Source organism: Dendropsophus ebraccatus, chromosome 1 (genome assembly GCF_027789765.1).
Source record: "Dendropsophus ebraccatus isolate aDenEbr1 chromosome 1, aDenEbr1.pat, whole genome shotgun sequence".
NCBI lineage: Eukaryota > Metazoa > Chordata > Amphibia > Anura > Hylidae > Dendropsophus > Dendropsophus ebraccatus.
The window spans coordinates 157,809,859-157,824,760 of record NC_091454.1 but is presented as its reverse complement, the minus strand read 5'-3'; the positions used below and the strand labels follow the sequence as shown (position 1 = coordinate 157,824,760).

Genomic DNA, 14,902 nt, shown 5'->3' with positions numbered 1-14,902 from the left:
CCTGACAATGTGTTCTAGTTAATGTATACTTTTAAAGAGGTCTTTTGAGTAAATATACATAAAATTGTACAGGGTGGGGGGAAAATGTATATGCCAGTACAGTCCTTATGGTGGCATCCTCTTCTCAATCCCAACATTTAGGAAATGCCTGCTTAGCTAATTACTGGCTGAGGCGGCTTACCCCTTTGACCAGTGACTGGCAGAGTGGGCATTTCCTGTCTATGACTTCTGATTATCCCCAGTCTATCCTTCCGTATATGAGGTTTTTCTTGTTGCTGTACAAATTAAGCCTTGCCAGTCCAAATAATTTTATTCTATCTTCAAAAGTTAATGCCACTATGAAAATCTTATAATTTTGCCATCATTGCTTTCAGACGTTCTTCTAAAAGCTGTGCTGAAATCTAGGCTGCTGCTTTTAAAACATAGCATTAATGACTTTCACTAACTTTTTTCTACATTTTACTGAACTTTAGGCAATAAGATGTTTTGTGGAATGCAATTAATGATAATAATGATCATATGTAGTGGAAAATATATTTCTCCCACTGGGTACTAGGTAATTTACATACAAATTAAAAATGAAATAAACTTTAAAGGAGTGGAAAATAATACAGTAAAACAATGTAACTGCGGAGTACAACACAATAAACAAAATTAATTAGGTCAAATAACATGGTGAAAAGGTTGCATCGCATTAAAGGAGGGAAGCTAAGTGCATTTCTAAGAAAGTGTAGCCAAGCAGAAAATTCAGTCTAGCACATGGTAAAGGGGTATTCTTGGGGAAAATTTTTATTTAGGTAATTGTGCTCAGGCTTTAGTCAAAAAGAGAAGAAATACCTTACTCACCTTCCCACCGCTGCCATTCTCACAGAGCCACAGCCCTGCTGCACAGCACTTTCTTTTTCAAGGTTGACACATAAATCAGGCATCTTAGTGGTGCCCCACCTCGACTACTGATTGGCTGAGCAGGCTATTTCATGTGCCAACCCCAACCTCAAATGTGCTACACAGTGGGACCAGCTGGTTCAGTACAGCAGCATCATGGGACTGAGGATGGTAAGAATATGTTTTTCTTCTATTTGACAGCTTGATCATAATTACCTTAGTCATCCAGAAGCTAAACATGACTTTGTGTAACTCGCAAAGGGAGGCTGGAGGAAACGTTGGTTATATTGGTTATATTTTGTTTTCAAGCCATCCAATGCTCTTAAAAAATCTTTTGTGGAAAGCTAGTTCCTACTTAATGCAACCTGTTTTTAGTCCCTGTACAAGTTTTAATTTCTATATATTTATTTATTTTATTTTTTTTAGGAGCAGCAGAAAAAAGTTCTAAACATGGTGCAGAAGACAAGACTCAACACATTATTATGGCAATGAAAGAAAGAATGAAAATCCGAGAAAGAAACAGACCAGAGGTTTTTGAGCTTATTCAAGAGCTTTTCCAGATATCAAAAGAAGATTTTGTTCAGCACACAAAATCAGCCAAACAAAATGTTCTAGATGGAACATCTAAATGGTCTGCCAAAATCAACATCACAGGTAAAGATCACTTGGTTCATTAGAGCCTCAATCATTTAAAGCTATGTTCACACATAGTATATTGGTCAGTATTTTTTAACCAAAACCAAGAGTGGGTCAAAAACACAGAAAGGCTACTTCACATTGCGTCTTTTTTATGCAAAATAACGGTCGTTATTTTACAATGACGGCCATCAATAAAGATTAATAAGGAACAGAGTCATTATTAACCCCTTAACGACATCGGGCGTAAACTTACGCCCTGGTACTTAGCGCATCAGGGCATAAATTTACGCCCGATGTTTCCCCGATCGCTGCGTGTTTACACACAGCGGTCGGGGAAGATGGCCTGCTATAAATCATAGCAGGCCATCATAGCTTCTCGGCACGGGGGGTGGTTAACACCCCCCGTGCTTACGATGGCTGCTATAGGCTGATCAATTCAGATCAGCCAATAGCGGCGATCGGAACCTTTCCGGGTCATCGGTGACCCGATGACCCGGAAAAAAATGGCGGTCGGTGCTGTCCGAGGACGGCACCGACCGCCATTACTGTAAAAAGTAATGTTGATCGCCGTGCCACCGGCCCGATCGCCGTGAACGGCCGGCCGGCCGTTCACGGCGATCGGGCCGGTGGCACGGCGATCAGAGTCCCACAAAATAGTAAATACCTGCCCTGGACCCCTCAGCTAGGTAGCCGAGGGGTCCAGAGCAGGTATTTGTACATTACTCACCTGTCCCGGGCTCCTGATCGGCGGCTTCCGGGTTCGCGGCGTCCTCCGTCATTCCGTTCGGTCTTCGGGTCTTTCCGGCGGTCCTCGTCGTCTTCTTTCGGCTATTTTCGGCTCCAGCCTCGTCATTTTCCGGATTTTGCGCTCTGCTGCCCCCTAGCGGCTGATATGTGTAATACACTTATCAGCAGCTACAGGGATATTCAGAATATAGAAAAAGTGTTTTTTTTTTTCCCCAATTTTTTTTTTTCTATTTTCCGCACCCTATCGCCGCTGAGTGTTGATTAGCATCGCACGAAAGTGCGCTGCTAATCAGCAACTCCTCCTTTTTGGCGTAGGGTGTTTCTTTTCTATATTCTACTGCCACGGTCTGCTTATAAGTGCCGCACATAAGTGCGGCATTTATCAGCAACGCCTTTGTTGCCGTAGATTTTTTTTATACTTACTGTAAAAAAAACACGTAAAAAACACTACATTACACCACACTACATTGAATAAAGTTTGACACTACACCACTACATACCCCATATACTAGTCCCCATATAAAGATGGCCCCCAGGGTGTTTTCGGTGTCAGAGGGATACGTTATTATTGCCTCCGACACCGAAACAGCCAGTGAGGATGAATGGGGGGGATCGTTCTTTCCTCCATTCATCCTCATCATCCAGTGACGTGTCTGGGGGTAGCGTAGCGTACGCTGCCCCCCAGACACGTCTTTTCCGCCAGTACCGTCCCAATAAGAGATGACGGTATGGTGTGAAATTCTACAAACTCTGTGAGAGTACCTCAGGGTACACTTACAGATTTAGGGTACGTGCATTCCGCAGCTGGCACCCGCCGGCGGACTGATGGAGGCGCATGTCTCCACCCGTGTCATAGACTCCATGTTATGCACGGGCGGATTCCGTCGTCCATCCAAAGAATGAACACGTTGGACGGAGAGCGGAATCCGCCCGTGCATAGAATTGAGTCTATGACACGGACGGAGACGTGCGCCTGCATCAGTCCGCCGGCGGGTGCCAACTGCGGAATGCACGAAGGGTTATCTGTCGCGATTCCGCAGTGTGCATGTACCCTTAGAGTGTATGTAGGAAGGAACACCCGAATCCAGCCCCAGATGCCCCCCCCCCCCCCATCCTCGGAACAAGTGGGAAGATCGTCCGGGAACTGATCTTCCCACTGCTGGATAAAGGTTACCACCACCTGTACGGGGATAACATTTATACCAGCACCCCCTCTTCCGGTCCCTCGCTGCCCGAGCTACTGTAGCTTGCGGCACGATCCGAAAATATCAGAAGTAGTAATAGAGCCCTAATATTTAGCATCCATGGTGCGGACCCAGCGCTTCTGGATATGAAGGACCCCGTATCGCACCAGGACAACATTTTCCAGGTGACGTCCCGCACACAGGAGAACGGGAGACCCCAGAAGAAGTGCAGAGTGTGGCGTAACAGGGGGATCAGGAAGGACACCATTTCCAGTGTGACGCCTGTCCTGATCCCCCCGGCCTCTGCATACTGGATCGCTCCAAGGCGCACCACACGTCACTGGGGTTCTACATTATCTAAATTCTGTCCCTTATTCCTATTTCAGGGGTCACGTTGGTCCGGGGATTATTCTGATCGCCATTATGGAGTCGGGAAGGAATTTTTCCCATTGATGAGGCTACTGTCGTCTGCCTCACGAGGGTTTTTTGCCTTCCTCTGGATCAACACAGGTTGAATTTGATGGACACCTGTCATTTCCAACCTTATAAACTAATAATTGCCCTAATACCCCCAAATAAATTAGAATTGTCCCTTTTTCCCAGCTAAATAGGTATGGCCGCCATTCCCATTAGAGGATGCCATGATGCAATTACAAAGCCTCTGTGCGGCCAGGACAGTAGAAACCCCCCACAAGTGACCCCATTCTGGAAACTACACCCGATAAGGAATCTAACAAGGGGGGCAGTGGGGATATGGCCCCCAAGTGACGGCCACATTTGGGACGTGAAAATGAAAAAAATGGTATTTTTTATTTTCTCGGCACATGTTCTACGTAAGTGCCTGTCACCAGTGGGGTCCATATGCTCACTGCACCCCTTGTTAGATTCCTTATGGGGTGTAGTTTCCAGAATGGGGTCACTTGTCGGGGGTTTCTACTGACCTGGCAGCACAGGAGCTTTGTAATTGCGACATGGCCTCCATCCTCCATTCCAGCCTCTAAATGGCGCTCTGTCCCTTTGGTGGCTTGCCCTGTGCCCATATGGCACATTATGCCCACATATGGGGTATTTTCGTAATCAGGGGAAACTACCCTACACGTTTTGTGTTAATTTTCTTTTTTAACCCCTTGTGGAAATGGAAAAAATCAAGGCTAGACCAACATTTAGTGTAATCTTTGTAAAATTTTTACTCTAAATCATTAATCTTGTCATGATTTTTTCATTTTCACAAGGGGCTAAAAGATAAAAAAAAACACTAAATGTGTAGAGCAATTTCCCCTGAGTACGGAAATACCCCACATGTGTACATAAAGCGCCATTCGGGTGCAGGGTAAGCCTCCGAAGGGAAGGAGCGCCATTTCGTTTTTGAAGGCTGGATTTGGATGGAATGGATTTTAAGGGACCATGTTGCATTCAAAAGGCCTCTGTGTTGCCAAGACAGTTGAACCCCCCCACAAGTGACCCCATTATGGAAACTACACCCCTCAAGGAATGTAACAAGGGGTGTAGTGAGCATATGGACCCCACTGGTGACGGGCACAAATGTGGAACAATGTGGCGTGAAAATGAAATATTACATTTTTTACACTATAATGTTGGTTTAGCCTTGAATTTATCATTTTCACAAGGGGTTAAAAGAGAAAAAAACACACAATATGTGTAGAGCAATTTCCCCCGAGTCCGTAAATACCCCACATGTGGACATAAAGCGCCATATGGGCGCAGGGCAAGCCTCCAAAGGGAAGGAGCGCCATTTGGATTTTGGAGGTTGGATTTGGCTAGAATGGATGATGAACGCCATGTCGCATTTACAGAGCCCTCGTGCTGCCAAAACACTGTAAACCCCCCACAAGTGACCCCATTCTGGAAACTGCACCCCTCAAGGAATCTAACAAGGGGTGCAGTGAGGATATGGACCCCTTGATGACGGGCACATTTGTGCCATGAAAGTGAAAAAATGAAATTTTTTACTTTTACGTCACATTGTTCCACATTTGTGCCCGTCACCAGTGGGGTCCATATGCTCACTGTGCCCCTTGTTAGATTCCTTGAGGGGTGTAGTTTCCAGAATGGGGTCACTTGTGGGGGGTGTCCAGTGTCTTGGCAGCACGAGGGCTCTGTAAATGCGACATGGCCCTTGAAATCCTTTCCAGTGAAATTCAGCTTCCAAAAGCCAATTGGCGCTCCTTCCCTTTGGAGGCTCGTCCTGCGCCCCCTTGGCACTTTATCGCCACATGTGGGGTATTTCCGTACTCGGGAGAAACTGCGCTACACATTTTGTGTCTTTTTTTTCCTCTTATCCCTTTAAGAAAATGAAAAATTGAAGGCTAGAACAACGTTTTAGTGTAAAAAATAAATTTTTCTTTTTTCACACCATATTGTTCGGAAAATCTGTGAAGCACCTGTGGGGTCCAAATGCTCACCGCACCCCTTGTTACATTCCTTGAGGGGTGTAGTTTTCCAAATGGTGTCCCTTTAGGGGTGTTTTTTAGGTTTTGGCACCCCAGAGCCTCTGCCAACCTGAAGTGGTACAGTCAGAAATGACCAAATATAACGGAGGCGTTGAAATTCACTAGGCGCTCCTTTGTATCTGAGGCTTGTGGTTGCGTCAAATAGCGCAATAGGGCCACATATGGGGTATTTCTATAAACTGCAGAAACGGGGCAATAATTATTGGGGTGCATTTCTCTGGTAATAGGTTTATAATTATGAAAAATATTGGATTACAATAAAATCTCTGCACAGAAAATTAAAATTTTCAAATTTCTTACACACTTAGCTTTTATTTCTGTGACTCCCCTAAAGGGTTAAAACACTTTATGGATATGCTTTTGCAGAGTGTGGGGGGTGCAGTTTCTGAAATGGGGTGCTTTGTGGGGCTTTCTAACATACAGGCCCCTCAAATACACTTGGGGGCTCGGTTCACACGTTGTAAGAGTGCGGCTGTATGTGCGGCTGTAATTGTGCGGCGGTATTTTTGATGGTTCGTGTGTATGCTGGGAAGTATAGGATATGCGGCTGCACAGTACACACTATGTCTGAATCTACGGCCCTATCGTAAACGGACCCGTAAAAAATGAACAAGACCATTATTTGCGGCTGGAAATGCGGCCGAGGATTGACAGGCGGTCCGTACGGAGTACTTCAAAAATAGCCGGCAATGATGCCGAATGCCGATGCCTCTAATACTTAATATATTAAATTAATCAAAGACATTTTATTTGTAATCAAGACACTTTCGTTGATCAATAATTTATTTCTAACGAATCCATCATTTTGTAATTAAATATACTGTTAAAAAAAATAGATATATAAATAAATGTATATTTATCTATATATTTATTTTTTGACAGTATATTGAATTGCACAATGATGGATTCGTTAGAATTAAATTATTGACCAACGAAACTGAATTTATTTCCAAGAAAATGTGTTTTATTCATTAAATATTAATTAGTACAGGAAGCTCTATAAGCCGGTAATTCATATGCCGGCAATAGAGCATTCTGTACTAATCATCACTTTACTTTAATGAAAACATCAAATGTTTCTTCTAATTATGTTATGACAATAACATTATTAGAAGAAACATTTAGAATTATATGTGCGCTCAGCTGATTGGCTGTTCGGCTGAGCGCACATATAATGAGCCGGTCCGCAGCACAGTCACTTCATTGTGCTGCGGACCAGCGAAGAGGACACATCGGGGTGAGTATAGAGCTCTCCCCACCCCCTCCCCAGCACTGCACCCCTCCCAGCAAGGAAGGGGGGGGTCACTTAACCCCTTCCTTGCTGGGATGGGTGCATTCTGACATCAGTCTGGCCCCCCGGGGGTTAAGGGGGATGCAATACATCCTCCCTTAACCCCTTGGGGGCCAGACTGTAAGCAGCGATCTGTAAAGATGCTGCATACTGTAAGGAGCACAACACCGCTCACAATGATGGGTGTTGTGCTCCTGTTTGTGTGTTTTTTGTGTGTTTCTCCCTTTTTGTTTTTCAGATATCGGTATCCTGGGGATTACGTCGGATTCCATGGACTACGTCGATGACCAGCGGTTGTTCTTTGAATTTTTTAAATAAAATGGTCAATGAGGGGTGTGGGGGTGTTTTTATTTGAATAAAATATTTTTTAAACTTGTGTCTTGTCTTTATTTCTTTACTTTTTAGTCTTAGTAGTGGAAGCCGTCTAATAGACGGAATCCATTACTAAGTTGGGGCCTAGTGTTAGCCGGTATAAAATGGCTAACACTAACCCCCTATTATTACCCCAGTACCCAATGCCACCAGGGGTACTGGGAAGAGCCGGGTGCCAGTGGTCCCGGAGCGTCAAAATTGGCGCTCCTGGACCGGGCGGCAGCAGGCTGGTAAGATTTAGGCTGGGGAGGGCCTAAAACAATGGCTCTTCCCACCCTGGTGTTACCAGGCTGCTGTCGTTTGGTTTTTAACCCGGCTGGTTATAAAAATAGGGGGGACCCTATGCGTTTTTTTTAAATTATTTATTTATTTTAAAAAAAAAACGCATAGGGTCCCCCCTATTTTTATAACCAGCCGGGTTAAAAACCAAACGACAGCAGCCTGGTAACACCAGGGTGGGAAGAGCCATTGTTTTAGGCCCTCCCCAGCCTAAATCTTACCAGCCTGCTGCCGCCCGGTCCAGGAGCGCCAATTTTGACGCTCCGGGACCACTGGCACCCGGCTCTTCCCAGTACCCCTGGTGGCATTGGGTACTGGGGTAATAATAGGGGGTTAGTGTTAGCCATTTTATACCGGCTAACACTAGGCCCCAACTTAGTAATGGATTCCGTCTATTAGACGGCTTCCACTACTAAGTCTAAAAAGTAAAGAAATAAAGACAAGACACAAGTTTAAAAATTTTTTTATTCAAATAAAAACACCCCCACACCCCTCATTGACCATTTTATTTAAAAAATTCAAAGAACAAAAGGCTGGTCATCGACGTAGTCCATGGAATCCGACGTAATCCCCAGGATACCGATATCTGAAAAACAAAAAGGGAGAAACACACAAAAAACACACAAACAGGAGCACAACACCCATCATTGTGAGCGGTGTTGTGCTCCTTACAGTATGCAGCATCTTTACAGATCGCTGCTTACAGTCTGGCCCCCAAGGGGTTAAGGGAGGATGTATTGCATTCCCCTTAACCCCCTGGGGGCCAGACCGATGTCAGACTGCACCCATCCCAGCAAGGAAGGGGTTAAGTGACCCCCCTTCCTTGCTGGGAGGGGTGCAGTGCTGGGGAGGGGGTGGGGAGAGCTCTATACTCACCCCGATGTGTCCTCTTCGCTGGTCCGCAGCACAATGAAGTGACTGTGCTGCGGACCGGCTCATTATATGTGCGCTCAGCCGAACAGCCAATCAGCTGAGCGCACATATAATTCTAAATGTTTCTTCTAATAATGCTATTGTGATAACATAATTAGAAGAAACATTTGATGTTTTCATTAAAGTAAAGTGATGATTAGTATAGAAAGCTCTATTGCCGGCATATGAATTACCGGCTAAGAGCTTCCTGTACTAATTAATATTTAATTAAGAAAACACATTTTCGTTTAAATAAATACAGTTTCTTTGTTCAATAATTTAATTCTAACGAATCCATCATTGTGCAATTCAATATACTGTCAAAAAATAAATATATATATAAATATACATTTATTTATATATATATTTATTTTAACTGTATATTTAATTGCAAAATGATCGATTCGTTTACATTTAATTATTGAACAATAAAAGGGACTTTATTAGACAGAAAATGTGTTTTATTAATTCAATATATTAACCATGAGAGACATCGGCATTAGTGCAGAGGATCGCAAACCCCGGTAATAGCGATTCATGTAAACTGTGTTCCCTGCTTTCCCAGATGCATCCAGATGTGTTTCCATCACTTTCTTAAGATTTTATTTGTTATTTTTAGTTGAACAAGATTTCCAAGTAAATGACCGTATGTTTTGAGCCGCATGTCTATTTTTTCCCACGGCCGGAGTTTCACCCGCACATTTACAGCCGCATAAAAAATACAGCCGCACAGTTACAGCGTGTGAACCCAGCCTTAACCTGAACAGGTCCCTAAAAATATCTGATTTTTAAATTTTACTGAAAATTTGGAAATTTGCTGCTAATGTTTTAAGCTTCCTATTGTCTAAAAAAAATTAAAGATCGTTTAATAAATGCCGCCAACATAAAGTAGACATGTTGCTAATGCTATTTAATATATAATTTATGTGGTATAACCACTTTCTGTATACGCAAAAAAGTTTCAAAGTTGGAAAAATGCAGTTTTTCACATTTTTTCACATTATTTGGGTTTTTTTCATAAAGATTTGTTATGATTATCGACTCCAATTTACCAGAAATGTAAAGTACAATATGTCACGAGAAAACAATCTCAGAATCAGCCGGATAGGTAAAAGCATCCCGAAGTTATTAATGACTAAAGTGAGACTGGTCATATTCATAAAATTTGTCTCTGTCATTAAGGCCATTTCAGGCTCTGTCCTTAAGGGGTTAAACAACAGGTGTTTTTTTGTTTTTTCTAAAAAAAAAGACGTTGTGTGAAACGTGAACCAAAAGTTGAAATTATCTTTTGGTAAGGGCGGCCATAAATAAAGATCATGATAATTTTTACAATGTTATAAAAAAAAAGAAAAATGGTGTGTGAACATAGTGTTAAGATAAATGTAATATGAAAGTTTGATGTAAATCCTTAGCCTGTTTAATACAACACATTTGTGTCTAGGTGATGCTTTTCATTTTACACATGGTATGTCTGCCTGCTCAATAGGTGCTTGCCACACCGTTGAAAATCCAATCTTTAATCAGGATTAGGCATAGAAGGATTAGAGTCAAGAAAGTGATAATGCTGGCTGCATCAAGAACATAGCTTGTCCTACAGATAAAGGAATAGACATGGCTCAGAATCCTTTCCATATATTAGATTTTATCTCTAGGAAGATAACAATTGAGTGCATTCAGGGAGTTTTTGTATGTCCCATCTTGTTCACAAGGAAAATTGGTTAGAATTGTTCTTAAAAAAAAAAAAAAAGAAAAAAACTACAAATATGCAGTCCTTTATAGATTTTTAGCACACTGTCATTTAAAGGAGTTTTCCCAGATAAAATGATTGATAGGCTATCATCAGCATAAACCATCAATTGCTGATCAATGGGGTTCTGACACTTAGAACCCCCACTAATTAACTGCTCCGGAGAGCCACATCGCCCACACTATACAAGTGAAGTGGTGTCGCTGCAGTAACCTAGCCTAACAACTACATTATGGATGGTGCAGAGCTTCTGCCTGTAGTGTAGGTGCCATTGCTCCCTGAATAAGCTAATCAATGAGGTTGCCAACATCGGCATGCTGACACCCAGTTGAACAGCAGTTTACGGCAGATGCCAAACATATGTAATAAATCATTTCAACTGGGAAAATCCCTTTAATAGAAACACTAATTCTCTGTTGCCCCAATATCACTAGGACACTATGTCGGCAGGTTTTCGATCTCTAGATTAGAGATGAGTGCAGTTCAAGAGTGCTGGAGTCTGATCGTTCAGTGTTTGAATATCAGTGGCTGAAGAAGTTGGATGCAGCCGTAGAGAGTCCTGAAAACATGGATACAGACATGAGCTCAAGTTGCGCTCATGTCTCATATCCACTCTAGATGTAAACAAGAATGTTTTCATTCCATGACAGCAAGTAGAGACCTTGAACACAGCAAGAAATTGAAAAACTAGGCATTCCCTTTCACTGCACAGTGAATAAGGTTTACAGATATACAAAAATCCTTTAGAGGTAGTCTTTCTAGTACTATTCTCTTTCTAGTGTTACAAGTTGAGGATTAAGATTTCTCATTTACCATAGTTCTTTGTGAGGGTGGTATTACACGGGCCGAGCAGGGCCCAATAATACCTGTAAACGAGCAGCGATCTGCTAGATCGCCGCTCGTTTACTGGGCCTATAACACGGCCCGATAATCGTTAAACAAGGGCTGCAAGGACATCATTACCGATGTCCTTGCAGCCCTTGCCTAACTGTATACATTACCCATCCACGTTCCAGGGCTTCTGCTGCGGTCTTCTCCCCGGGTCCCACGCGCTGTAACGTCAGAGTGGCCTGTCAGCTGACAGGCCACTCAGCCAATCACAGGCCAGGACCGCCGTTGCCTGTGATTGGCCGGGCGGCCTGTCAGCTGACAGGCCACTCTGACGTTACAGCGCGCAGGACCCAGGGAGAAGAAGACTGCAGCAGCAGCCCTGGAACGTGGATAGGTAATGTATATCGTTAGTCGCCGCCCGGGCACCGCTATTACACGTAGCGGTACCCGGTCGGCGCCCGACAAAAATAGGTCAGAACCTATATCAACGATCAGCCGATGATCGTTGCATTTATTACACGTAACGATAATCGGCGGAATCGGCCCGATTCGGACGATTATCATTCCGTGTAATAGTATCCTGAAAGCCTCTTATATAGCCCCCGGTGTATAACTAAGTACAGTGGGGCCTTGGATTACGAGCAAAAATCGTTCCAGGACTGCGCTTGTAATTCAAAACACTTTTAAACCAAAGCAAATTTTTCCATAAGAAATCATTGAAATGCAGAAAATTGGTTCCACACCCCAAAAATAACTTGTAAAACAAATGAAACAAACATTGAGAAACAGCTGAATATGTTATATAATAAGTCACTGTACAGTATAGCAATCAGCATATGGAGTATAAATGTACAGTAAGTGCATAAACCTGATAACACAGCAGCATTATGTAGATACTGAATGGAACTGCAGTTCCCTATAATGCAGAAGCCCAGTAGAACAAGTTAGAATAGAAAAGCAGTGCTGCTGTTAGAGGTCTGTGTGGTCACATAAAAGCAATGGGGAAGGGGTGTGTGTTTAGCATGGACCAATCAGGACTTGAGAATCACAGAGCTGTGCAGGAGTACAGTGACAGAAACTTCTCTATACAGCAGTGTGTATAGCTGAGTTTGAGTTTAGACACATTATAGCAGTAATGGGAGCGACTGAGTGCAAATGCAGGCACATTATATGGAGAGGATGGGAAACACAAGGCTGACAGAGACTGTAGGGAGCAAGGAGGAATGAGCGGGGCAGATGTGGACACATAAATGCAGAGCTTTCTAGCAGGGGAGAGAGGGGTTACAGCTATAAAGAGATTACCTCCACAGTCCTGTCCCCTGATGCAAGCCCCAGCCTGAAGTGGATCTGCTATGATTTGGAAGGTGAGGGAGACTTTCTGGGTCAGAGTACAGTGCTGTAGACCTGGCTATGCAGACCGTGCTCCACTATTTCTCTACAATTATAAGGAAACCTGGTCACTACTCTTCAGCACTGGAGAAAGGATTGCTGAGTTAGCCACGGTTAGCCACAGTGCATCAACTACGGCTATTGTTCACTGGGGCCGTACTAAATAATGAACTTGTCTATTTTCTACGCCCGTTGTTCAACAGCCGTAGGAAATAGACTTTTCACACACTGTGTGGCTGTTCTGCCGGCTGTAGTGTGAACGAAAGTCAATGGTAATTTGATTTACATTCACACTTATATGGCCAGCTGGCTTGTATGGGTGTAAAATGATGTTCCTATGGCCCATAATGCATTATCGGCCAGGGGAATACGTAATTCAGTGGCTGTTGTTTGAAACTCAAAACAAAGGCCAAGTCAAACAACGATTGTTGTATTATAACGTGTGAATATAGCCTTAACCGGGATCAGGCCAATTGTGCTCATAGTACATATATAGTATATATATCAAATATATATTTTTGGGCAAAAGGGGGTAATTTGAATGTTGACTAGGGGAAGGATTTTTTTAATATAATAATATTATTATTATTATTATTATTATTATTATTATTATTATTATTATTATTTTGTCAGCAGAGAGGTAACAGACCACCAGTGAAGCAGGTACAAAATGTATAGATACTGACATCACTATTAATCTCAGCATCTTAACAGTTAAATAGCAAATAGCAGCCTGCAACAGCCAGGTATGGCGCAGGCTGCATTCTTCACCTGAACCATGCATACATTTATGGTCATGAAGGAGTTAAAACTTTGCCAAAAACATATATTTCTTCTTACTTTTCCTCGTGACTCATCATCTCACAATATGGGCCAAAAGGTTAACATCCTGGGGGGAAAAAAACGATTTAATGATACAGGATTTTGGAAGATACTGTATACACCATATATGGTATACAATATATGTTTATGTGGGGCCACCCACTGGCTGTAATTTGAATTGCAGCTGTTCTGCTAGCATGTTGTGATATATTATATAGAATTTGCATTGTGAAAAACTGGAATCCTTAGCTAAACTAAAGAAAAGGTAAGAGTGGACACATCTGCCCATCCAAGAAATGGAGGCAAAACAACAAAGAGTGTGGACCAGATTTATTAATCTATGTGAAACATTGGACAGAAATTCATTACAACTAATAAAAAAAAAATAGTTTCAGGCAGATTGATAACTACGGGCCTGAGTAAAAGCATCTGGAATAAGTAGTGGTTGTGGGGGGAGTTCTTTAAATAACTTAATCCTGCCATTTCACTTTGAATATTTTATACAGACAGATTTGAAGACAAGTTCTTTGTTAAATCATATCATCTACTTACCAATGAATATTTTCTATATTTTGTAGTTCTTTGTGCTCAGGGTCTACAAGCAAAAGACAAAACAGGGTCAAGTGATCCATATGTAACAGTCCAAGTTGGAAAAACGAAGAGGAGAACCAAAACTATTTTCGGAAACCTAAATCCAGTGTGGGATGAGACATTTCATTTGTAAGTATAGATCTCTTGTGAAACAAGTTAATCTACATCTTGTCAATGCAGTTTACTAATAGGAGCATGTAAGAGCCAACAAGAATCTATTACCATGTTAATCCCTTGCTTTATCATTGGGTGGTGAATTATAGGACATTGTAAATCACTAGCAGCCGAGATCTTTCCTCCAATCAATGTTGTGTTACTGTATTACACTTGCAGAGAATAGTTAATTGAGAACTACCTGTCATGTACAATGATTTACCAGCTGAAAGGTCAGACCTTTTCTCATTCTACATGGTGCCATCCAGCAGGTCAATGATATACAGTATATTGTATCACACTTACAAAGATAGAAAGAAGGAAGGGAATTAACCCTACGTCTTATACTATATTCTAACACACGCTTTCAATAGAGCCTTTCCCGGAGGAAATAATATAGATTGATTTGTACATCATAAATATTCCTTCCTTTTCATTAAAGATTGCATATGATGAATTACAGGAAACTGTTATGTGTCTTACTATTTACAGCAGTCTAAATGTAAAGGAGGAATGGTCAATGAAGACTTTCAACAACTAAATATATATTTTTTTCCATTACACTTAATATGATGTTATGGTAACGTCA

At 42.3% G+C, this 14,902-nt stretch overlaps 1 protein-coding gene across 1 annotated transcript in view; it reads left to right on the top strand.

Moving 5' to 3' along the window:
- The window catches only part of UNC13C (unc-13 homolog C), a 393,542-nt gene that overhangs the window by 157,806 nt on the left and 220,834 nt on the right, over positions 1-14,902 (top strand). Inside the window, exons 8-9 of the mRNA XM_069982623.1 lie at positions 1,312-1,539; positions 14,148-14,289. Coding sequence (XP_069838724.1) covers positions 1,312-1,539; positions 14,148-14,289 — 370 coding nt within the window. The remainder of the gene's footprint in view (positions 1-1,311; positions 1,540-14,147; positions 14,290-14,902) is intronic.